Raw genomic sequence first — 24,522 nt, forward strand, 5'->3', positions numbered from 1 at the left:
TTGGTGTAAAACTTGCTTTTTTTATGATTGCATACAACTCTCACGTTTGCAAGAAGCTTCTCTTCATGCAACAGCAGTTACTGGTGCCTTGTATACATGCAATCATCAGAAGTTGAAATTTACCTATAAAAACCACCTCAAAACTTTAACTCAGTCCTGCATTAGTCACAGGGCAACTAGTTTGTGTGGGGAGCAGCATTAACACATTTAGTTAGGACTATTTAGGTCTACCTTACCTTATTATAGCATCCAGGACTATTGCTGTTCTGAGACCATCTAGTTTGGGCAATGGGCAGCAGCACTGTTTAGGTTAGCTGAAGATTACACCAAGTAAACACCCTCACCTGATCTGATTACAAACAACCTCAACTCCTACCCCTTGCAAGTACACATTAGGACCTGCAACCCTGAATGGGCACTTTCCTGCTATCTCTGCATCCAGCATGGTGGATATGAGCGACCTGATGCAATGTAACAATTTCCTTTATGTACACCAACAACCACAACTCTCAAACAGGCAAATAAAGTTTGAGAGATGTAGCTACACACTGACATGGGAGGCTAAACTTTCTCATACACAGACAAAAAATGCAACAAAGAGGTTGTCCGCGACACACACATCACTCACTGCACTCATGAAGGACCACACACACAAACCCACATATTCAGAGGTGCTCACATGCAACTTACCCAAAACTCAAAAGATCTCTTTGGTGGATTTCTCAGAAACTCCACATGCACACAGCCAAGACAATTCCCTTCACAAAACAAAGCCACATGTCATTGTGTCTCGGCCATCAAGCCCAAAAGCGAAATACTCTACAACCCTATATTCTGGTCATAGCTGACTCCATTGTGAGACACACTGATGTCCCTCTTACCAGGCTGGATAAGGGGAGGACATTATGAGGAGAGACATGACTGAGCTTTCAGAATGTGTTAAAGGCAGGTATGAGCCTAGCACCATTCTCCAATCTCCAAGGCTAGTGCCATAATACCAGCAAAAAATAAATCAACGTTAACAATTGGCTTAGTTACTGGTATCACTCCAAAGGGGTGCAAATACTTGTCATCCTGGGAGGAAGTAGCCAACAGACCACACTGCTTTACCAGGGATGGTGTTCACCTGTCACCTCTAGGCTTTCAGATATTGGCCAAAACATTATCCAACCTTCAGCGTCTTTTTTAGGCATTGCCAAACAGACAAACCTTACAACATAACCAAAACTACTCAGGACAAGCTGAAGGTGTTACAGCTCAATGCTAGGAGTCTCAACAAGAAACTGCACTCCTTGTAAGCTTCTCCTCATCCTGGATAATGCTGATATCTGTGCAGTTACTGACACATGGTTCAAAGCAATGGAAAGCACTCCAGCAGTGCATGGCTAGAATGCCATACATATGTTCTGACCACCCAGGTGTATCTATCTACATAAAGGATAAGTACACCTCAAGGCTGGTCAAACAGTATGACATGCTTGAGCTACTCCACGTCCAACTAACCATGGGAAAAATCCACTACCATACTCTTGCTAGTTACAGGTTCCCACCATGAACCAGAAAACCCATACATCATACTTGAAGTTACTAGACTCACTCATCATTCAGTACTATACCATACTAATTGGCAATTTTGACTACCCTTCCATTAACTGGGAGGTATACACAACCACTAACAAGCAGGGCCAAAGATTTCTTGACTTTGTAAATTCAAATGTCCCGAAGTAGCTAGTCTGCACTCCCACTAGGGAAACAAATATCCTAGATCTGGTACTCACAAATATGAGAGAGTGCTGCACCCCCCCCCCCCCTTACCTCCAGTGTGATGTCCTCACTGGCAAGACTAGATCACAAAGTGACCTCCATTGAAATAAAGGTAAAACTAGTCCCATCACCTAACCCCAAAAACTTTACGAACTACCCCCATGGTAAATTACTCCTACTGAGGGACAGCATAGCTAGCTTCCAAGCTCCACCAAATCCAGAAAACACAGAGACCTATGCAGAGGCGTACACAAAAACCCTGTATGACCATATAAACAGCTGCATAGAAACATCAGTACCAGACAAAAATAAACCCAGGTCAAGCCACAAAAACAAGCCACCATGTTGGGCCCCTGGTATTAATAGACTGTAAACAAAAGAAAAAAAAATGAAAACCCGGTTGAGAAATAAAAGGGAATTTGCATAACAAAGCAAAAAGTCTCTCATTAGTCTGAGCAAGCGAATCAGGGAACTAGTCAAGTCTCTGAAAGCAGACTGAGATAAAAACAGCCTCCAATGCTACGGATAACCATAAGGCATTTTCAGTTATGTCCACAATCTTAAGGGTAACATCCAACAATGTGTGGAATTAGTTGTAGATGGCAACATCTACACTCAGCTGGAAGATGTAGCAAATCTGCTGGATGACAAATTCAGCTCAAATTTCACCTCCCCATCACCCCTACTTTTCCCCCACGAAATACCTTCCATCACTCTACTGCCAATTATTGCCAAAAAACACGCTGCTACTGTGCTTTCGAAAGCTAAAAACATAGTTTCAATGGGACATGACGATATAGCAGGTTGCGTCTTAAACAGCTTAAATCATGACTTTATCATGCCCATTAGGATCTCTATTTAACTACGGCCTCTGGAATGAATTTGTCCTGAGAGTAGAGGACAGCAACAGTCATCCCTCTGCATAAAGGGGGGACCATCTACAGACCCGCGAAATTACAGACCCATAACTTTGACTAGTCTTGTATGTAAGACTATAGAAATAATAACCATGGACCTGATAAATAATGACACAGGAAACTTCCAAACACTAGACCCTACCCAGTTCAGCTTTGGCAAAGGCAGGTCATGCCTACTGAATCTGGTGGATTTCTTTCAGAAAGTCACCAAGACCTTGGATTGGGGTAAAACAGTACATACTACCTAGCCTGACCTGGCCAAGGAATTTGACACAACTTCCCACTCAAGTATTATAAATAAACACACAAAACTGGGCATAACTCCTTATGTCACCAGATGGATAGGCAATTGGCTCAGAGACGGGACACACATGATTAAAGTGGGTGAATCCAGATCCAGCAAGAGGCCAGTTACTAGTGGCGTGCTACAGGGCTCAATGCTGAGGCCACTCATGTTTAGAATATACTTCTCTGAAGACAAGTTTAATGTGGAAGGACTCTGGATGGCAAAGTTTGCTGACGAATGCAAGCTGAGGGAAATCACTGATTTCTCCCCAGCAATACAGATATCCTTCAAGAGGGTCTATATCAGACAAATGACTGGTGACAGAACCATGGCCTAAAACTAAATGCGAAAGAATGCATTATCATACCTTTGGAAAGTCATATAGCCCTACAAAATGTAACATCACTAGCGCACCCCTAAGAGTAGGCTCACAGATGAGAGATGTAAGTACACAGATAAATAGTAGCCTGAACTTTGATTGCCATGTGTCCACAGTGGTCAGGAAGTCCTGCTATGTGGCACAATTTAAGTAAAGATATGGCATCCAGATGCAAGGAAATTGCACTCCTGCTGTACTCTGTACTCAATTATTGATCTAATGAGGGCCAAGTGCCATTTGGCATAGCCTACTAATCTAACTATGAACTTGTGTATCTTACGCTTTCTAACTGGTGGATTCCAACAAACATTACAATGATCAAAACTACCAAATTACAATATTCTCCTTAGCCATGTTATTATTTACCCACATAGTACCATGTATTTTGCACCATCTGGTAGGTTGCTCTTTTATTGGGTAGTACCCATTTCTTAAAGTCTGATCAGTCAGAAACCTGCCAATATGATCTGGTGAAGAAACACTTGTCCAAATTATTTTTTTTACTATTCAAGTCACTGGCTGGAAGGGTCACATTTCTTGTCAAAGTCACAAATCTAATAAAAAAATTAGTAAAGATCTTCACTACTTAAACTAGGGCTCCTGTATCAAGTAGTGTTGAATGTCGTTAATACTAACCCCCGAAGATTTCAGAATTGGCACAGCTGTTAAATATTTCAGGAAAATGCAAGTTTTGTTGAACACGTATAGATACTCCACCAATACTTTGCAGATTCATTGCATTGTAATAACCATAAAAAATCAGACAGAACTGAAGGCAACAAAACCAAACCTCTGCTGTTACTATTCATTCTCATAACATCTATTCTGAAGGTCAATATTTTTGTTAAGGCTTCTGGCATAACACACGCACCTTCTTAAAGGTGGCAGTTGCTTAGCCACAATTCTAGTAGTCAACTTAAGTTTTTCAAAGTTTGATCTAAAAAAGATTTTATAACTTTGTAAATGCTCTTGAGCCAATAACTTTATTGTTAGCAGGCTAGCAAAAATGAAACTGATCCTTCTATTAAAAAAAAAAAAAAAAAAAAAAAAAAAAAAAAAGGCTTATAAACTAAAGGTTCCTACAACACAGCGTGACAGAATGTCAGGACACTGGAAACCCACTGACCGAATAAATGTTAATCAGTATGACACCTTGTCTTAACTTAAACTTAGAGATGGAGATGGTGGAATATAAGCAAAACACACAGCCCAATTCAGAAAGGTTTGTGATTCTGAGACAGCCCTATCATGGTGCTACAAAACAGAGAGATGCAGCACTATAGTGAGCTGTTTCCGTGGCCATGCCAAATGCAAATGAGGCATTGTGGGGAACAGCCATTTGCTAATTAATAATGTGCTCTCCATAAGAACTGCCAGTGGGAATGCATTTATGCAGCAGAGTGATTCAGAGACTTGCTTGGCAGTGTAACATGGCAAAGCCACTCCTGGTGCTCACAGTAAGGAACATGGTATCCTCAACAGTATAGGTAAGTGAAGGGGAGTTTAGTGGTTAGGTGGTATTAGGAGGTGTGTCAGTATGTATGTGAGAGGCTACATGTCTGCATGTGTGTCTGCATGTGAAGTAGCCGTGTGGAGTAGGTAAGGTAGGGGTGTGTATGTGTGTATAATGAAAGTAAATATGGGATGGGGTGGTAGTCATACTTTGTGGAGCAATCCGCTTATAGTGACACGAACGGAACTGTAACTTGTCATAAAACTTTTATTCAACAAAAATAAACTGGTCAAGTGCTTTCGTCCAGCAACATCTGGACTTCATCAGAACAATTAAAAAACGCAATTAAAATCCTTTAAGTACCTATTTTAAAAACAACACAGCCAATCACATAAACCTTAGGGCTCTATGAACAATATTAAAAATCACTTTATTAAAGGAACCCTTCCCTTTTTCAGTAACTCTATTTCAGTACAGTTTTCAGTTATAAAATAAGACATCTGTCTGAGAATAGGTTTCAGAAAAAAAGAAGTTATGTACTCACCATAAACGTTCCGTATTGGTAGTCCATCTCCCCCTTCATTTTTACATATGTGTTCGGAGCCAATCCTTGACTCAGACTCAGACGATTTACAAGCTGGAAGACTTCTGGTTGGCTCATGACTAAGCAGGTATCCCATGATGCACCAGTACAATCCCCAGATCTTGTTTGCTGCTCACGAGAATAACAACCATAAAAACAACCAATACTAAAGGGTCTCTAACCAAGGGCAAACAAATTATTACTTCCATCTTCCAGGATGGGGGCAGGAGGGCGGGTTGGTAAAAATGAAGGGTGAGATGGACTACCAACATGGAACGTTATGGTGAGTACATAACTTCTTGATGTTAGGTAGTCCGATCTCACCTTCATTTTTACATATGGGACAGCGTCCCTAGCACCTTATTCTTGGGTGGCTCATTGGAAAATACTCTTGAGCACCGTGGAGCCAAAGGATGCTCTACCCCTGGATGCCAAATCCAATTTGCAATTTGTAATAAAAGTGTGAGGGGTAGCCCACGTAGCTGCTGCACAAATATTATCAAGTGGTACCCTGGCTTGAAAGGCTGCAGAGGTAGACAGCGACCTGGTAGAATGAGCCTTGATCCTGTAGGGTAAAGGTTTGCCCTCAGAGCTATAGATAAAGGCTATATAACTGGAAATCCAATTAGATAGTGTCACTTTAGAAACTGGTAAGCCCAATCTAGAATCGGAAAAGGAAATGAATAACTGATCTGATTTCCTGAAACCCTTAGTCCGCTATAGATAAAAACTTAGTTGTCTACGAACGTCTAGCTGATGAAAAATGGTACTCAGCTGCATTACAATGATTAGGGAAGAAAACTGGGAGTTCTATTGATTGGTTTAAGGTAGCATTAGAACAAATTTTGGGGACAAAGGAGGGATTAGTATGTAATGACACACTGTCTTTGTGAAAAATCAAATACGGTGGCTTAATAGACAAGGCCTGTAGCTCCGATACCAGTCTAGCTGATGTGATAGCTACCAAAAACAAGGTCTTCCAAGACAAAAACTTTAGAGAAGAGGAATGGGAGGGTTCAAAGGGGGAAGAAGTCAATTTAGGCAATACAAAATTTAAATCCCAAGAAGCCACTGGTTCTTGCAGAGGTGGTCTCAATAGAGTGGCCCCTTTCAAGAAGGTCTTGAATAGCTTATGAGACATTAAATTGGTATCTGGAAAACCTAAGTGAAAATGAGAAATCGCCACCAATAGGACTCTGATACTGGCAGTGGCAGATCCTTGCTGAAAAAGCTCAGAAAGAAAATCCAGAATCACAGGGATAGAAGCAGTGTATGGATCTACATTCATTCTCTGTGCCCAAATAGAAAATCTTTTCCATTTACTGCCATACAGCCTCCTAGTTGAAGGTTTATAGGAGGACATAAGAATATGTGACAGATACATCATGAAGCCCGACTATGGATGGAACTGGAGCAGCCACACTGTCAATTTGAGGGTGTGGACTGAGGGGTGTAGCGAACCAGACATGTGAGTCAATAGATCTGGAGCTGGGTCCAGAATCCAAGGATCGTCCATGTGGAGAGGCTTGAGGAAGGGGAACCAGACCTGATGAGGCCAGTAAGGAGCAATGAGGATCAACTTGCTTCCCAGCCAACTGGCTTTCTGAATCACTTTGGAAACGAGAGGGATTGGAGGAAAGGCATACAGAAGTCCCATGGGCCAATCATGAGCCAGAGCGCCTCTGGGAGACTCACCCGGAGGGGGAATGAGGGAAAAATAGCTGCTGCATTTGGTATTGACTGGGCTGGCAAAAAGTTTGCAGCAAGGCTGTCCCCATTTCCGGAAAATCTGATCCACTGTTTCCCGTTTCAGAGACCACTTGTGAGGCATTGGGATTGCCCGGCTGAGCTTGTCGGCTATCACGTTGGTCATCCCTGGAATGTGCGTTGCAACCAGAAAGTGCTGGGAAGAAATCGCCCATTCCCAAACTAGCATGGCCTCTCGACAGAGTGGGTAAGATCTGGTACCACCCTGTTTGTTGATATACCAAACCACCTACATGTCTGACTGTATCGCAATTGTCCCTAGAGGAAGAAGGTCTTGAAGTGCTTGCAATGCCGGAAGCACCGCCCTCAACTCCAGAACACTGATATGCAGATGAGCCTCATGTTCTTGCCAGGTGCCTTGGACAGTCCTACCAAGATAATGCCCCCCCCCCCCGATCTGGGAGGCATCTGTGGTCACCATGGCAACGGGTTGGTCCAGAACAAAGGGGGCACCCATGATCAGTTGATTGGGAGCTATCAACCAACGAAGGTCCTTCTTGCATGATTCTGTCAACAGGATAGGATGAATCAGTGGGAGAGATTGGAAGGACCATTGGGAAGACAGAAGCCACCGGAGAATTCTCATGTGCAACCTGGCTAATGGTACCAATAGAATTGTGGAAGCCATACTCCCAAGGAGCTGAAGAACCTACTTCGCTTTGACTTTTCGCAACAGGAGAAAACGTTGAACTTGGGAGATTAAGTTCTGTGCCCTTTCGGCAGGGAGACTAGCTGTCATGCTCTGTCATGTTCACTGTGTCTACCTCTGCGCCTATAAAAATCACAGACTGATAGGGCAATAATGCAGATTTTTTCCAATTTATGGAGATCCCTAACTGAGCATAAAGTTGAACTGTGGCGTCCCTGTTTTGGGGGAGTAGATGCCTGGTGGGGGCGGTCAGGAGCCAGTCGTCCAAATACAGAAACACCTGGAATCCCTAACGTCTCAAGTGAGCTGTCACTACTGCCATGCATTTTGTGAACACTCTGGGGGCTGTGGTGAGACCAAAAGGCAGAGCGCGAAACTGATCGTGACCATCTCCCAGCCGGAAGCATAGATGGCTTCTGGACGCCTTGTCCATTTTTATGTGGTAGTAGGCATCCTGAAGATCCAGAGAGCACATCCAAAAGCCTTTCCCTAACAACGAGAGTATAGACTGCAGTGTTACCATCTGAAACTTGTCCTTCACTAATTCGTTCAATCTGCTGAGGTCCAATATTGGCCTCCAATCTCCGGTTTGTTTTGGTACTAAAAAGAACCTGGAGTAAGTTCCGGATCCTATCTGGTCTGCTGGGATGGGATGGATAACTCTTTTCAAGAGCAACTTGTTGATCTCCACAGTTGCCTGAACCCTGTGATTGGGTGGTACATCTGGGATCCTTTTGGGAACAAGCAGTGATAGGGAAAAGGGTATGATATAGCCTCTGGTAACAACTCTTTGTACCCACTTGTCTTGGGTGATATTTAGCCAGGCTTCTTGGTACAAAGAAATGCGACCCCCGATCGGCCCCAGAGAAGCGCTAAGGCCGTCCTCGAAAGGAATCACGGCCTTGTTGGTATTGAGGGACCGCCCCTGCCTCTAGGGCGACGTCAGCAGTTTCCTCCTCCTCTGCCTCTGAAGGAGGATTCACCCTGTGTGTCAGGAAAGACCCTCTGGGACTTCTTGAACCACATTTTACCACCCCTTTGACCCTTGGGGTAGGGTCTGGAAGGGACAGTAAAATGCACCCCCACGGCAGAAAGCGTCTTTCCTTCTTGTTCACACCGAGTGACTGTATCCTTCACCTTGGAACCAAACAATGAGGAACCATCAAATGGGGCGTTGGTGAAAGTAGACTTGAACGGTTCAGCAAAATTACATAAGCTCATCCAGGAGTGGCACCTCAAGGCAACTCCAGAACCCACTGCTCTACTCACTCCATCCGCAGCATAAGAGTTAAGTCGCATGGAGGAGTTGACCACAGAATTTAAGGTGGACAACAGAGTAGAAATCTTGTTAGGAACTCCCTCAGTATACGCACCTTGTATGGAATCTCCTAACTCCTTGAGGAGATCCCTCTGCAACCTCGTGAAGTGCATGACATAGTTCAGCGATCGAAGGGTAAAGGCCGCTGAACTGAAAATACGCTTCCCAAATCTGTCCATCTGTCGAGACTCCTTGTTTAGCAGATTAAGTCTCTGCTAACTCCTTCGTGGCCATCGCCACCACCATGGCATCTACGGGAATGTCCTTGGACAAGAACTCTTTACCAGGAGGGGCAGACGAGAACTTATTTGGTCTCCTGGGGACTGGCTCCACGGTGTCAGGAGTATCCCACACCTTTCAACTAGATTCATCAGGTCGCGAAAAGGTGGAGACACCCAAGAGGCAGAAGGTTGAGACCCAAAAGCCTTTAGGTACACCAACTCAGAAGGGTTAAGAGTGGGCCAAGCGCACCTCTGCATAAGGATCTCTAAAATGTCCACAAAGGAGACATCATCAGAGGACGACTTGGGGGTCCCTTCTAACTCCTCGAGGCCAGTGTCCGATGTCAAAGACTCATCCTGGGAGTCAATAGGTTTCCTCTTACATAACCTCTTCCAGGGAGGCTCCTCGGAAGAGTGGGGGCCACCAGTCGATGACTCCTGAGGCTGCGTGTCTCCAGAGAGAGAAGGGGCCGAGACTGAAGTGGGTGCTCTTGAGGGAAGAGTGCTGGTGCCACTGGTAGGGGCTGGTGAATGAAACGGCACGCTCCTCATCATCTCAAACGCCGACCTCTCCTGGCTCCGAAGACCTCCTCCTCTCTGAAGAGATGCAGGTTGGCACCGGATAGATGCAGGGTTCGAGCTCACCCTGGCCTAAGCACTGAGAGGAAGGCTTGGAATCGAAGATAGATTCCAACTCTCCCTGTCGGTGCCGACAGGAGAGCTTTGGCCCCTGGATATGACGGCACCGAACATGTTGGAGCCGAACCCGACTCCAAGGCAGCAACAAGGTGAGTTAGAGCCGGCATTTCCTCTGTTGGCACCAAGCACTTCGGCTCCAAAAGGCCAGTATGGCTCGGAGGAGGAACAGCAGACCAGGGCAAAGCTGGGCCAAGCGGCTCCGGAGCAGACTGGGTTGGAGCAAACAATAATTTTGGTAAGGCAGACGAGTCTCAGCACTACCCTCTCCAAATCTTCTTCTGAAAGGCTCTTGGAAGACATAGTTGGGGATCTTGACCTGGGGGCACTGGAGACTTAATTGTTACGGAAACCGATAGGGAGCTTACAGACCGGCTCCAAGTAGCAGAGTCAACTGTTGTATCAATAGGTTCCGAAACACCTGTAACCGACTGACACCACCATGATGCTCTCCTTCGGCTTCGAAGTCTGAGTTGTCGAGGAGGCAGATTTGGATTGTTTCGACTGTTTAGGAGGTGGCTTCAAGACACCAGCCAGTGCCAGAAAAGGCCTTTTTGAGGATTTTGATTTCCCAGACTTAGAGGAAGCTGAAGAACTGGATAGTGCTTCCTTCAAAGCATGGTTTCAATAGACCCTTGAGTACGAGTTTGTTCTTTCTCTCCTGTAACACTCTAGGAGAGAAAACATGGCAGAACAAACACGACTCCTGTAAGTGGATGGCCCCTAGGCAGTAGACACAGCTACTGTGGCCATCCGTTAAGGACAGTTTTTGGGAGCATTTCATGCACTTTTTGAACCCCGAGGGTTTATGCTCCTTATTTTCCTTAGACATATTACACACACAAACAAACACAAACAAACACAAACAAACACAAACAAACACAAACAAACACAAACAAACACAAACAAACACAAACAAACACAAACAAACACAAACAAACACAAACAAACACAAACAAACACAAACAAACACAAACAAACACAAACAAACACAAACAAACACAAACAAACACAAACAAACACAAACAAACACAAACAAACACAAACAAACAAACACAGAGAGATTGAAAAAGAAGAGAGAAAAAGGAGGACTAGGTCCTCTAACTTGAATGGGCCTAGCCCTAAGAAGGAGTTACACGAGGACTAGGAACGGGCCTAGCCCGGTGCAGTAAAAGTAGGTCTTCTAACTTAAACAGACCAGAAAGAAAAGCACATGCACACAAGAGAAATCATAAATGACACAATAAATTTCTATATTCCTAAGAAAAAACAGGTGGTATACTTGCAATCCTAGTAAATTCACAAGCGGATCCCTGCCAAAACAAACAATGTCAAAATAGCAGAAACTGCCAACGGTGACTAAAAAAGGTCAGAATAACAACAGACAAGACAACAGGAGCCCCTGTTGACTAAGGGTGGAAAACCACCAAAAACTCCACCTAATAATCAAAAAATGCACAACGGCGTCTAAAACTAACTGGCACACAAGATACCAATAAAAACTAAAACTAAGTTGCACTCAAAAAAGGGCAAGATATACAACTGCCTAATATATTAGCAACACTAAATATACAATACAGGTTCATATAAAGCATTGAATATGATAGAATATAAAAATTTTGAAAAACTTAGCCAGAGCCAAGAGAAGCATAACCGAACTCGTTGACACAGCAAACGAGATCTGGGGATTGTACTGGTGCACCATGGGATACCTGCTTAGCCACGAGCCAACCAGAAGTCTTCCAGCTTGTAAATCATTCGACTTGGAGCCGTGGATAGGCTCTGAACCCATATGTAAAAATGAAGGTGAGATCAGACTACCTAACATCAAAAGTCATTAATACCAAGGACAACTGTGGTGCTGATCCTAAGCTGCCAATATTCTACCCTTGCCACTTTATTTTCCCAAAAACCTCCCCTCATATCCCTTTCAACAATTTGTAAAATCAAAAAATTGAATTTCTTACAAGATGGACTATTTTTAAGATGTCCAAAGACGGCATTATTGGCATTCTCCTCTAATAGCATACAGATGTTCATATATAGTTTTCTAAATATCTTTTCTGTTTTTCCTATGTAGGAATGTTGGCATTCTTGACAGGTTGCTATATAAACCAGCCCCCTAGAACCACAATTTCCCAAAGCTGATCTTACTTGTAAAGGTGGCTGGCCTACTGATATACTCTGTTCTTCCAAATGTACTTACAATATTTACAGGCTCCATACTTCACTGTACCTTTACTTTCCAATATTTGAGGGACAGTCGGATGCTCTAACAAATATTTTATATTCAAATCAGTTTTGTACACAAACCTAGGATTATTACCCAGAGTGTCCATAAGTTCACTGTTGCCTTTGAACAGAACCCAATTCTTATTTAAAATATCCATAGGTCAGTACCACTGAGTTTTTAGTATAAATTCTTGTTCTCAATCACCCCTTTATCTGGTATAGGGACCCCTAATAGAGGCATGTATCTCGTCCTCCATCCTTCTGTCACCTGACTGCAAATATTTAAAACCAACTGGGAAAGGTACTACTCCCAGTCCATAAAAAACTGGACTAGTGTACCCCTTTAGATTTTACAAATTTCCAGCTCTGAGCACATCCTGGCAACACAAATCATTTGGCCTTCAGCTACGCTTCTCTTGGCAAACACTGGATGACTACTAATAAAATCTAAGTAATCGTTCGGAAAAGTGGGTTTCCTAAAAACTTTTGAACAAAACCAACCCTTATTGGAATCCTTAACCAATGTAACATCCAGATAATCGACCTTCATTTCAGAATGTACAGAGGTGAATTGAAAATAACTAGAAATCCCATTAATATAATCAATAAATTGTTCTAGTTTCCCTGCGTTTTTCCACAAAATAAAAATGTCATCCATGAATCTGAGATAGTACCAATAATTACTAAAGGCACTTGTCAGAACATGTCTCCTCCCCTTGGCAATCATAACCAAACTGGCAAATAATGGTGCACAGCTTGCACCCATTGCGACTTCTCGGGTCTTTCTAAAAAACTTACCCTCAACATAGAAAAAAAATATTCTTCAAAATGATTTCCATCAACTCCATAATAAAGTTGATCAAGGGGCCCCTTAAAGTCATCTCTTCCATCAATGCTTCATAAAATAAACCCAAACCCTCTTCATGTGGGATGGAGGTGAACAAATCCACCACATCTACAGTGGAGAAAGAACAAGCATCTGTACAAAACTCGCTCCTTATCCTGGAAAGAAAATACCAGGAATCTTTTAAAATATGGTCAACAGGTAAAAGAGAATTCCTAACCAGTCTATCAACAAATATTCCCACAGAATAAATAGTACTATTATGTGAGGCTACTATTAAATCGGTAAGGGGGAGGATTCATTATGTTTTTATGGGTCTTTGGTATCTCAAACTATTGGGATAGTGGGGATGGTCATTAACCAAACAATTATACATTTCTTTGTACCCTGCAAAAGAGAATCCAACTTTGTGTGCTATATTAATCTAATTTTTCGATACCACTTCATATTTACCTTAATCTTGTAGCATTGTAAAAATCTGACAGTTATAGTCAAGTCTTCTCGGCAATAACCATCCCTCCTCCCTTATCTGGTTTCATGAATCAAATTCAAATTCGACCTAAATTCCTTCAAAGGTTTTGCCTCTTTCTTGGACAAATTGTCAACTCTTTTCTTGTGTTTACTATACAACTCAAAAATTTCTTGGGTACATCCCTTTTCAAATGTTACTAAAGTGGGATGTAATGGGGGGGGTGTGTGTTAAAACAACTTTCTCCCGAAAGGATTCACATTTCGCCTAGCGCTTGACCAGTTTATTTTTGCTGAATAAAAGTTTTACGACAAGTTACAGTTCCGTTTTTGTCTCTATAAGCACAATGCACCACGGGGACTTTTTTTTGGTTATTTGTTTTTGTTTGTCCTACGTTTAATACATTGATTGCATTTTAGTGACAGTCATACTTCCACACACACACCAAGTCATACCTCTAAACCTCACCTCACAAGACATTAAGACAGAGACAAAATAAATAGTGGGATAATATCAGGAACATTTGTTACAGTTACTTGTTGTGTAAAACTCCAGACTTCTATAGGAGATGCTAAGGAACTAAAATGGCTATGGAAAATAAAATGTGGCAATCACTGTTCTTCTTCTTCTTCTTTCGGCTTTTTCCCGGTTAGGGGTCGCCACGGCGGATCACTTGTACGCTCATGATTGGCAGTGGAGTTTTACGGTGTCGAGTTGCCAGCCCAGCGCCCAACCTTCCACAGAAGGCACACACATGAACACACACACACCTAGGGCCAATTTAGAGTGTCCAATCCACCTACAGCATGTCTTTGGGATGTGGGAGGAAACCGGAGCACCCGGAGGAAACCCACGCAACCACAGGGAGGACATGCAGACTCTGCACAGAAGGCACCCCAGCCGAGGATCGAACCAGAGAACTTCTTGCTGCGAGGTGACAACGCTAACCACTGCACCACCGTGGCCGCCCTGTGGCAATCACTGTTCTACAGCAGACATTTGCAGACAGTGGTTCTTATGACAGTGGGTCTTATGATGATGCAACTAGTGAGGTACCAGGTGTATCACCTGACACTGATTATTCACATTATAAAAACATTATACCGTCTGGAGTTTTACACACTCTACACAACTATAATAAAACAAGAAGAGAACTGAAATATTTATTATCTCACTGACAGAAGCACTAGTTAATTTTTTGCTTGCTGCTTCCCATTAGTTTGTCACACATGAGCTGTGTGTGGTACCCATGCATACAGAAAGCAACAAAGCTTCAAAGACCATGTAGATCCAGTCATGTGTCAGCAAATGTTGTAGAGACCATAGTTACCGCAGACCCTAGGGCAATGTAAAACATAAGTGGGCAAAAAAAGACGAAGATTTCAAACTGAAACACTAACTGCTGTGCTACATTCTGTGCATGGGCCTGGCTCATTGCAAGCGAACAAGAGGCATGCCATACTGAAAATTTAGTGGTCTGAGTTTTGACAGCCAACCCTTTCAGTTCACAGGTAGCCCTGGCATTAAAACTGAGCTATCAAATTACAGACAATCACTTTTTCAGATTTTTAAATGTGAATGCTCTAGAAGGTAAGCAAGGCCTCATGTCTGCTAAATTTTCTGAAATAAAGAAATACACAATAGACAGTAGAGGCATATCTCTCAATCGTCCCGAATTTACCAGGAGCACCTGTTTTTAAGCTCAAATAAGCTTAGCTTACTTTCCCCGAGTGCCCGGTTTGGGTTCAAGTACACCCGAGTAAAGCGTGCTCTGGTCTGGCTGTGGACTTGTCAACCAATCAGAGCGTTGCTTTACTGCACCTGTTTTGCATGCAGCCAGCATGCTTCGATTATTTTCCTCATGTTTCTGTGTGGAAGTGGAACAACTTATGCGGCTGCAGCGGACCTGGTATGGATGGAGGGCTCAATTAGGTCCGCTCAGTCTGCATATCAGCAACATGATGGACGGTGGAAGGCTACCAATTTCTGGGGAGTCAGGACGGAGAGTGAGCATGCTACTTAGTCGGAGAGAAGAGAAGAAGGAATATTGTTTGTGCCATTTTTACTTTGCGCAGAGAAGAGCTGATCATCTTTGATCGAGAGAGACAGGACACAGAGCGGAGGGGGAATTTTATAGCTCCAGGCAGCTTGCCTTGCCATGGTGGTGGTTCATCCATCGTTTTTGTTCGTGCCTGTCTGGTTTGGAATTGTTCCCGGGCGGTCTGAGGTTTCCACTTTCTATTCCGATTGAGGATTTATTTTCAAACAAAACTTGTAACAGGTAAGTAGCTCTACAAAAATAGTTACAAAAAATGCATATATTTTATTGTGTGCTATGCACCTTTTACCAATGACAGTTGATCATTGTAGCGGCATAAGAGATTTATGAATTAGAAATGTGTAACTCTTGAAATCAGCTGCTCAATGGCTGCAAGTGAACGTCTGTTGAGGGATGGAGGGTAGTGATATCTGATTTCAATGCACTGTGTGCAGTATAATCAGAGATGTTTGCCCTGAAGTTTTGTGCATGAGCTGTAAAAGTGATGATGTACATTGCGGAGATGCTACAGCTATGAAGTGAATCAACCATGTTCTTTTGAGAATAAAATACACTTTTGTGTCATTTTTGTCACGGTGAATTGTAGTATTCAAATCACTGCATTTCCTTTGGAATGGGTTGTTTCACTATTAACTATTTTTTTCTACTTTTTCATGAATGCCATCGCAGTCTTATGAAATAGCAGAATTCAGTTAATGAGAACAGTGCTGTAAAAGTATCTTGCAATATTAAGTTCTATAAAGTAAAGTAATGGCAGCAAAAGCCATGTATACATTTTAAATTATGTAAATGTTATGTATTGGGTGTTTGCTCATAGCTACCTATTGATTGAAAAGTAGTAAGAATAAGACTGTTTGACATATTAGGTTTGGTGAGGCACATATATATATATATATATATATATATATATATATATATATATATATATATATATATATATATATATCATTCTCTAATAAAAAATGCTTAAAATGATGCCCTGTCTTTGTGTAATTAAATGAATGGTGGGCGTGTCCATTAATGCACATATTTAAATATGCATACCTTATGTTAATGAGGTGTCCTTGATTTTAAGGTCCTTTGTCCCTGATTCTCTGATCTGGAGGTTGAGAGGTATGACTAAAGGGATATGTATGAAATGTTCCTGTGTATGCATGAAAGCTACTATAAGGACAGAGCAAAACACATCTGCATCTCAGCCTGAAACCACAGGTCACAGCAGTGAAGCACGATTTAAGCAATGTGAGGAAGGGCTAAACAGAGAAGACTGGGATACAGTTACTCGGTTCTTTAGCTTTGATCATGAGGCTCTGTTTACTTACAGATGTTACTGCAGCCTAAAAACGTGTTTCTTCATCTACAGAAACTACAGACAGAATTTTGTGGAACCCTAAACCTGTCTGGGACAAGTATGGCACCACAGTTTCTCAACCCAGTCTGGATGTTGGCGACCACACATATGTAGCCAAGAGCTGCCAAAAAATTTGAGGCATACTGCAGCATGTCAGGAAAAAAGCAGTATACAGGTTGACCACCCTATACATAGGCCAAATGATAACATGTGACGCACGGTACGATACTCTGAAATTCAAACCAAATGCTGTAATACAATACAGAGAAAAATATGTGAAGTAGATATCAACCAAAAGCTCAGAAATTTTGGGTGTGCCTGAAAGACAAAGAAATGGTACGAAAAGCAATTGTTTGTATATACATCACATAGCACCGCTGAACTGCTTTCTAATTTACAAAAAAAAAGGTAATACAAAAACGTTACTAGAATACATTGCAGCTCATAAAGCAGGTTCAAAAAAGGTATTTTGGTGAGCAAAGCTCTCATTCTAAGTTTCACAGTAACCCTGAGAAAAATAAAACTGTAGATCAAAATGCAAGTGAAGTGTGTGAAGGCTATACGCACACGTTAAATTCCAGACATGTGCAATCCCTAGTGCCATTTTGTAAGAGCTGCCAGTGTGATAGCATGCATGATCGTAGTTGTTAGTTTGTGTACAAGTTACTTAAGTTAAAGTCAGTAAACTTCTATAGTGAAGTGTTTGTATAAAATAAAGCTGCATGAACAGAACCCACGAAGACTCTTTTATTGTGTCCAAAGTATGAGAGCGACAGAAACTAACAAAATAATTTATGGCTTGCCTGCCAGGGGTACCACATACATCACCAGTAGGACTACAAAGAGGAAAAGTACACATGGGTAAGCATCACTAACATGTCACTACTGCCCAGAATGAAATGTTGCCCACTGTGCAGACATGGTTCAGAGAGTATCACACTAAATAATATGGAATACAGTCATATTTAGAATGTTTTTTCTCCTACTCCACTGAACTAATGAAGAAATATGTGATCAGTATACGTGACCTGTACTGTTGAGACAATGCAGTGCAGTTAAGAACTTCTCTGAAATCCGTACAAGTACAAGTCTTACTTGCATTTTATATCTGCCAAAAGGATAATTAAATGAAAGGCCAGGCAGAAGTCATCTCTAAGTAATGGATAAGAAACAGAAAGTAACTACAGTTGCTTAAGACTTTCTGTATGGTTCAGTTTTCTCAGCCCTATTATTTTTCTAGGAAGGAAATGTTACACCTTTTTATATTCTTCCAGATGTCTGTCTCAACGGCAGCAAAACAATTTGTTAATGTGTCAGATTAGTGCATCACAAAGTGGAGCAATGAGCTCCCTGGAGTCCTTAGACATGCCCTTTACATTAGATGAACTACAGAATGTGTACTTCTGATTTGGCAGATATATATTAATCAAAGCTTAAACTGTTTTTTACCACTATCACTACACCTTTAATAATGTCAATTTTTATGAACTCACCATTTATTTTGTAATAATAATGTATGTTCTTTTTGCAAAGTTTATTGGTTAACATTACTGACATTAAATGTATGGTCACAACTACTGCATCTAGCCTGACTTTTTTTTTTTTTTTTTTTTAACATCTTGCAGAACTTTGCCATTTTTTTATTATGGTAATGACAAACTACTTTGCAATCCTCACCATATGTGGTGATCTGTAACTCGAGTTCAGTACCCTGTGGGGCACCTAATTTGATAATTACTCTCTCATGTGGGATAGAGATGAATGCCACAGCAAAGTCAAGATAATCAACATGCACTTTTAGTCCTTTATCAAATGCTGCTGTTACTTTAAGATTCAGAAGGCAAGATCTATTTTTAAATAATGAGAATTGTGATATAGTTTCTAAGAAATTTGCTGAAGTATTTCAAATAAAATCACAGTAATGGTCACATATTGGTATATGCCACGGGTAGTCCTACATAGCCATTTGGGCACTTTGTTTTCTGTCATTCAGGTCACAAAACAAATACATTTCATAAATACAAGCTGATACTTAACATACACACACAAATACATATATATATATATATATATATATATATATATATATATATATATGTATCTATATATATATATGTATCTATATATATATATATATATATATATATATATATATATATGTGTATCTATCTATATCTATATATATATCTACATCTATATATATATCTACATTTGATCTATATGTCTATATCTATCTATATATCTATCTATGCACACATACATACATATACACACATATGTATATACATATAGTAATCTTACCATTAGTGTGTTCTTCTGAAATGAATACTAAAAATACTCTTCTTAGAATAAGTGAAATATCTGTCCTTTTATGCATTACATGAAATGTGTTTGATTTACTTGTTTGGACAGACATTCTACTGTATACTTCAACTGCTGTAAGGTCACACAATGTACAGCAGAAAGCTGATCATCCAAAGTCTTGTTCTGAAAAATGTTATAAAAATATCTTGTAGTGAAGTGATTGTCATTGTTTCAGTGACAGATGCTGACGGCATCTAAGGCTAGCTGGAAAATGAGAAGCTGAAGCCAGCTCAATTTTACATGGAAAAGACAGGGAACGAGTCATACGACAGACCGCAGCTAACCTAAGTGGAGCTCAGCAATGGGATGCACTCAACAGATCCTGATGTTTAGCATGCAAACTACAGCAAGACACTGATGCAGGGTTCAGAAGGAATAGTAGCTTCCAAACCTAAATGAAGGTCTTCCCAGAGACAAGCATTCACTAACCATCAACTCTGCCTATATCATCTTTACAAAAAACAGATGTAAAATGAGTGATTTTAAGACAATTTTGCCTATTGAAATTATAACTGCTGTAATAATTACACCACCAAGACTTTATCTTTGGAGTACTAAGTCCAAAGCATAGAGATCTCTAAATTTGTATATATAAGTAATAGATGACTCCCGGTCTTTGGGTTTGAAAAGGAGTGAAACAAAATTATTAAATAGTCCAATTTCACTGCTGCCTGCATCACGGTTTATTTTTTTGGACAAATGAGGCTTGCTGTTTTGTGTCTTTTTTGTGACAGGATCCAAGTAAAGGATACATTGAGGATAATAAAATGTAGAATAGAATAAAGGCTCCAAAGGGAAACTGAACAGGTAGCAGCATAGACTGCCTGAGAGAATCGCCATGCTGTTAGAAAAAATGACCTTCAATGGACAAGAAAATCAAATTACAGGATTTTGTTTTGTTCTGCATCATTCCAAAAATTATAAAATACAACTAAGAAAGATCTCCGATCCAGAGTCAGAAAAAACATATCCATTTTAAGACAATTTTAAGACGACACAGGTATAAAAATGAAAACTCAAAATCACATTAAAATTTAAGAAATCAGGTTCTAGTCAGTGGACCCTAAGCAAATAATGCAAACAAAGAAAAACACTCTTCTGTTTCATATTAAAAGGACTTGAAACACAGGAAGTCAGCACCCTTATTAGAACACTGATAGTTGAATGGGTTTGGTCTTCACATGGGATGCAAAAGCCTTGCTCAAAAATTAGATAAAACTGCTTACCTTGATGATGTGTGCAAAATATTTGCCATTGATATAGTTGTCTGTTTTGATGAAAATTTCCCTAAGAATAGACTCTCCAATTGGATTGTACTTGGCGTTGAACTTATCAAAACGATGGAATGTATTGCGATCCTAACACAGAAGAAAGAAAGGATTTATGTTTTAGAGGTTTTACAGCTGCTGCAGAATCACAACATAAAGCACTGCTACATGTTAGCAGAACACTCAATTTTCTTGACAGGTTTGGTTTGGTTTGGTTTGGGACACTTGACATAAAACCAAGACCATCAAGCTATGCTGACATTCAGGAGTTCACAGCACAACACTGGGTTTTCATTTTAAAGATATGCTTCCCAAAGCGGGAAGATTCTGTTTGCGAAGTGTACATACTACCCTTACCATGACCTCATTTTAAGGCTGTACCTTTTTGCGTGCAATAAAGAACCCACTGTCATTACTCTGTATAGCTACCCTCAAGTTAGGTCACTGAATACTTAGTGCACTGCACCCTGGGTAAAGTGTCATATCCAGCAATGACGTCTCATGTTCCTTTAACTAAAATTAAATTAGAACAAATTAACAAGCACATCAGTTTGGAAACAATTCTTCTGTTTTTAAAAAGATCATAGTTTGGTGGCATGGGGTGATCTTTGCTTGTATGATGGAAAATAATTTCACATACTGGGTTGAGAAAGCCTAGCAATAAATGCAGAATCAACATCCATGTGCCCAGATCACCCATTAAAAGGCACAGATGCAAGATGGTAGCCAAAGACATATGGCCTTTTGTTTTAGCATGTTAAAATGATGCATTTCCACCAAGTCTGCACTAATATTATCATCCCAAAAATGTGTTTGGCATCACATTGACTGGAAACAGTAGAATTATAGCTGCATACACCTGCTCACAATTGCTAAGTGCTAGAGAAAATGGCCAGTATTATATCTTAAGGACAAGGAACTACAGGTCATCACCAGACGAAACATGCCTACTACTGACAGAATAAAATGTAGACTGCCTGACTGGATCCAATGCTTCCATGTAGGATATATTTTCTCACTGCTGCTAGTTTACAGTTACTCATCATTGTAGCTCCAATTAAATTGTGGTCTGTTTGCTTCAGAGTAATGAACATTACTTCTAAGTAATCAGCCCTACAAGGAAATACAAATTTTAGTTTAGCAAACTACAGTACGACTACCATTACAACACAATTTTAATTATAAATGAGGTCATTTTAAATTATGTGTAAAAAGAAGTTATGTACTCACCATAAAGTTCTGTTTGTTGTCCATCTCGCCCTTTATTCTTGCATGTGGGTTCAGAGCCGATCCTCCGCTCAGACTCAGCCAATTACAGAAGCTCGAAGTCTCTAAGTTGGCTCGTGGCAAGGTAGGTATCCCATAATGCAGTGGTATCAATCCTCAGATCTTGTTTGCTGCTGCCTATAATAGAAAATAGTTATTCTGTACCCTCGGTAAAGGAGAAACAATAGTGAAAGGTCTCTAATATAAAGGAAAAGAGCAAAAACTTTCCTACCAGGTCCTCCAAGATTATTTGGACGGGGGTAGGTGGGTGGGTTCGTAAAAATGAAGAATGAGATGGACAACAAACATAGAACGTTATGGTGAGTACATAACTTCTTTATGTCATGTTGTCCTATCTCGCCTTCATTCTTACATGTGGGACAGCATCCCTAGCACCTTTTTCTTGGGTGGCTCATGGGAATACACTCTTAAGCACTGTGGAACCAAAGGAAGCTCTGTCCCTGGAGGCCAAATCAACTTTGCAATAAGTGATAAAAGTATGTGAGCTTACCCAAGTCGCGGCTGTACAAATACTGTCCATTGAAATTTTGGCTTGAAAAGCAGTGGATGTTGCTACTGATCTGGTTGAGTGACATCTAACTTTGAAGGGGAGTTCCTTGTTATAGGAGGAGTATATAAAAATATGCAATTGGAAAGCAAATTAGATAATGTCATTTTAGAGACTGGCATACCCTTTCTTGCCTCTGAAAAGGATACAAACAACATGATCTGACTTACTGAAATCTGTAGTTCTATGGAGATAGAACCTAAGTTGTCTATGCACATCAAGTAGGCAAAGTCTGTATTCTTTCTTGTTTGTATGGTTACGGAACACTGGAAGCTCAACAGTTTGGTTAATATTAGATTGAGAGCAAATTTTAGGGACAAAGGAGTGGTTAGTTTGAAACGAAACCCTGTCTTTATGGAAAATCAAATAGGGCGGCTTGACTGAAAGAGCTTGTAGCTCTGAAACTCTTCTAGCTGAGGTTATAGCTACCAAAAAAATCTTTTTCCAAGAGAGGAACTTCAGATCGCATGTGGAAGAAGGTTCAAAGGGTGGTGAGGTTAAGTGAGATAGGACAAACTTTAAGCCCCAAGGAGGGATAGGTTCTTTAAATGGAGGTCTCAATAAGGAAGTGCCTTTCAAAAAGGCTTTATACAGTCTATGTGCCATCAAGTTAGGTGTATGCTGTCCTATGTGGAAAATGCAGATAGCTGCTAGTTGGACTTTAATTGTAGCAGCAGCTGAGCCTTGTTGGAAAAGTTCTGAAAGGAAATCCAAAATTGAAGAAATTGAGGCAGTGAAGGGGTCTATGTTTTTGTTCAGCGACCAGAAAGAAAATCTTTTCCATTTACTAGCATATAGTTTTCTGGTAAAAGCCTTATGAGAGGATATCAAAATGTGTTTTACTGCTGGAGTGAAATCCTGAAGCCTGACTAAAGTTGGAAGTGGAGCAGTCAAACTGTCAAGTTGAGGGTGTGGAGAGAAGAATGGAGTGTTCCTGACATATGTGTCAACAGGTCTGGAACTGGGTCCAGAATCCATGGATCCTCCAGTAGATGAGGCCAGAGAAAGGGGAACCAAATCTGACGAGGCCAATATGGAGCAATGAGAATCAATCTTGCTTCCCAAGGATTTTACTTTCTGAATGAATTTTGATAGGAGGGGAAACGGGGGTAAAGCATAAAGAAGTCCCGAGGGCCAGCTGTGAACAAGTGCGTCTCTTGGTGTCTCCCGCGGAGAGGAGATTAGGGCAAAGTAGCTGCTACACTTGGCGTTAATAGGAGTGGCAAAAAGATCCCAGCACGGATGGCCTCATTTGCAAAAGATCTCTTCTGCTATGTTCTGATTTAGAGACCACTCGTGAGGCATCAATATTGCCCTGCTGAGCTTGTCGGCTATCACACTGGACTTTCCCAGGATGTGCATTGCTACTAGAAAGTGGTGAAAAGAGATTGCCCACTGCCAAAACCTCAGTGCCTCTCGACAAAGTGGGTATCATCTGGCTCCTCCCCATTTGTTTATATACCATAGCACTGACATATTGTCTGTCTGGATTGCAACCGTCCCTAGAGGAAGAGAGATGTGGAGTGCTTGCAATGCCAGAAGTACTGCTCTCATCTCTAGAACACTGATGTACAAATGGGCCTCGTGTTCTTGCCATATGCCTTGGACTGTCTTTCCCAGGTAATGCCCCTCCCCACCCTATCTGGGAAGCATCCATGGTCACAGTAGCAACAGGTTGATGTGGAACGAATGATCTCCAGATGGTTAACTCGTTGGATTGAATCCACCAACGAAGATCCTTCTTGCAAGTTTCTGTTATTATGATTAGGTGAGATAGAGGAAGTTCCTGAAGCGACCACTGGGAGATGAGTAACCACTGTAGAATTCTCATATGCATCCTGGCTAAGGGAACGAGGGTTATGGTCGAGGCCACTGTTCCCAGAAGTTTGAGCATTATCTTTGCCTTGACCTTGTGTTTGGGAAGAAGCAATATCTGTTGTTTGAGATTCACAATTCTGTCGATGGGAAGGCGAGCCATCATCGAAACGGTGTCTATTTCTGCGCCTGTAAAGGTAATATATTGACAAGGCAACAAGGCAGATTTTTGCAAGTTTATTGTAATGCCTAG

General features: G+C 41.2%; 1 protein-coding gene across 4 annotated transcripts in view; it reads right to left on the reverse strand.

Annotated features, from left to right (window-relative positions):
• AMPD2 (adenosine monophosphate deaminase 2) overlaps positions 1-24,522 on the reverse strand; it is an 855,139-nt gene that overhangs the window by 182,195 nt on the left and 648,422 nt on the right. For all 4 annotated transcript variants that reach the window (XM_044076870.1, XM_044076869.1, XM_044076868.1 and 1 more), the window contains one exon: positions 20,579-20,710. In XM_044076870.1, coding sequence (XP_043932805.1) covers positions 20,579-20,710 — 132 coding nt within the window. The remainder of the gene's footprint in view (positions 1-20,578; positions 20,711-24,522) is intronic.

This window comes from Protopterus annectens, chromosome 7.part0 (assembly GCF_019279795.1).
Source record: "Protopterus annectens isolate FY-2018-M chromosome 7.part0, PAN1.0, whole genome shotgun sequence".
Classification (NCBI taxonomy): Eukaryota; Metazoa; Chordata; order Ceratodontiformes; family Protopteridae; genus Protopterus; species Protopterus annectens.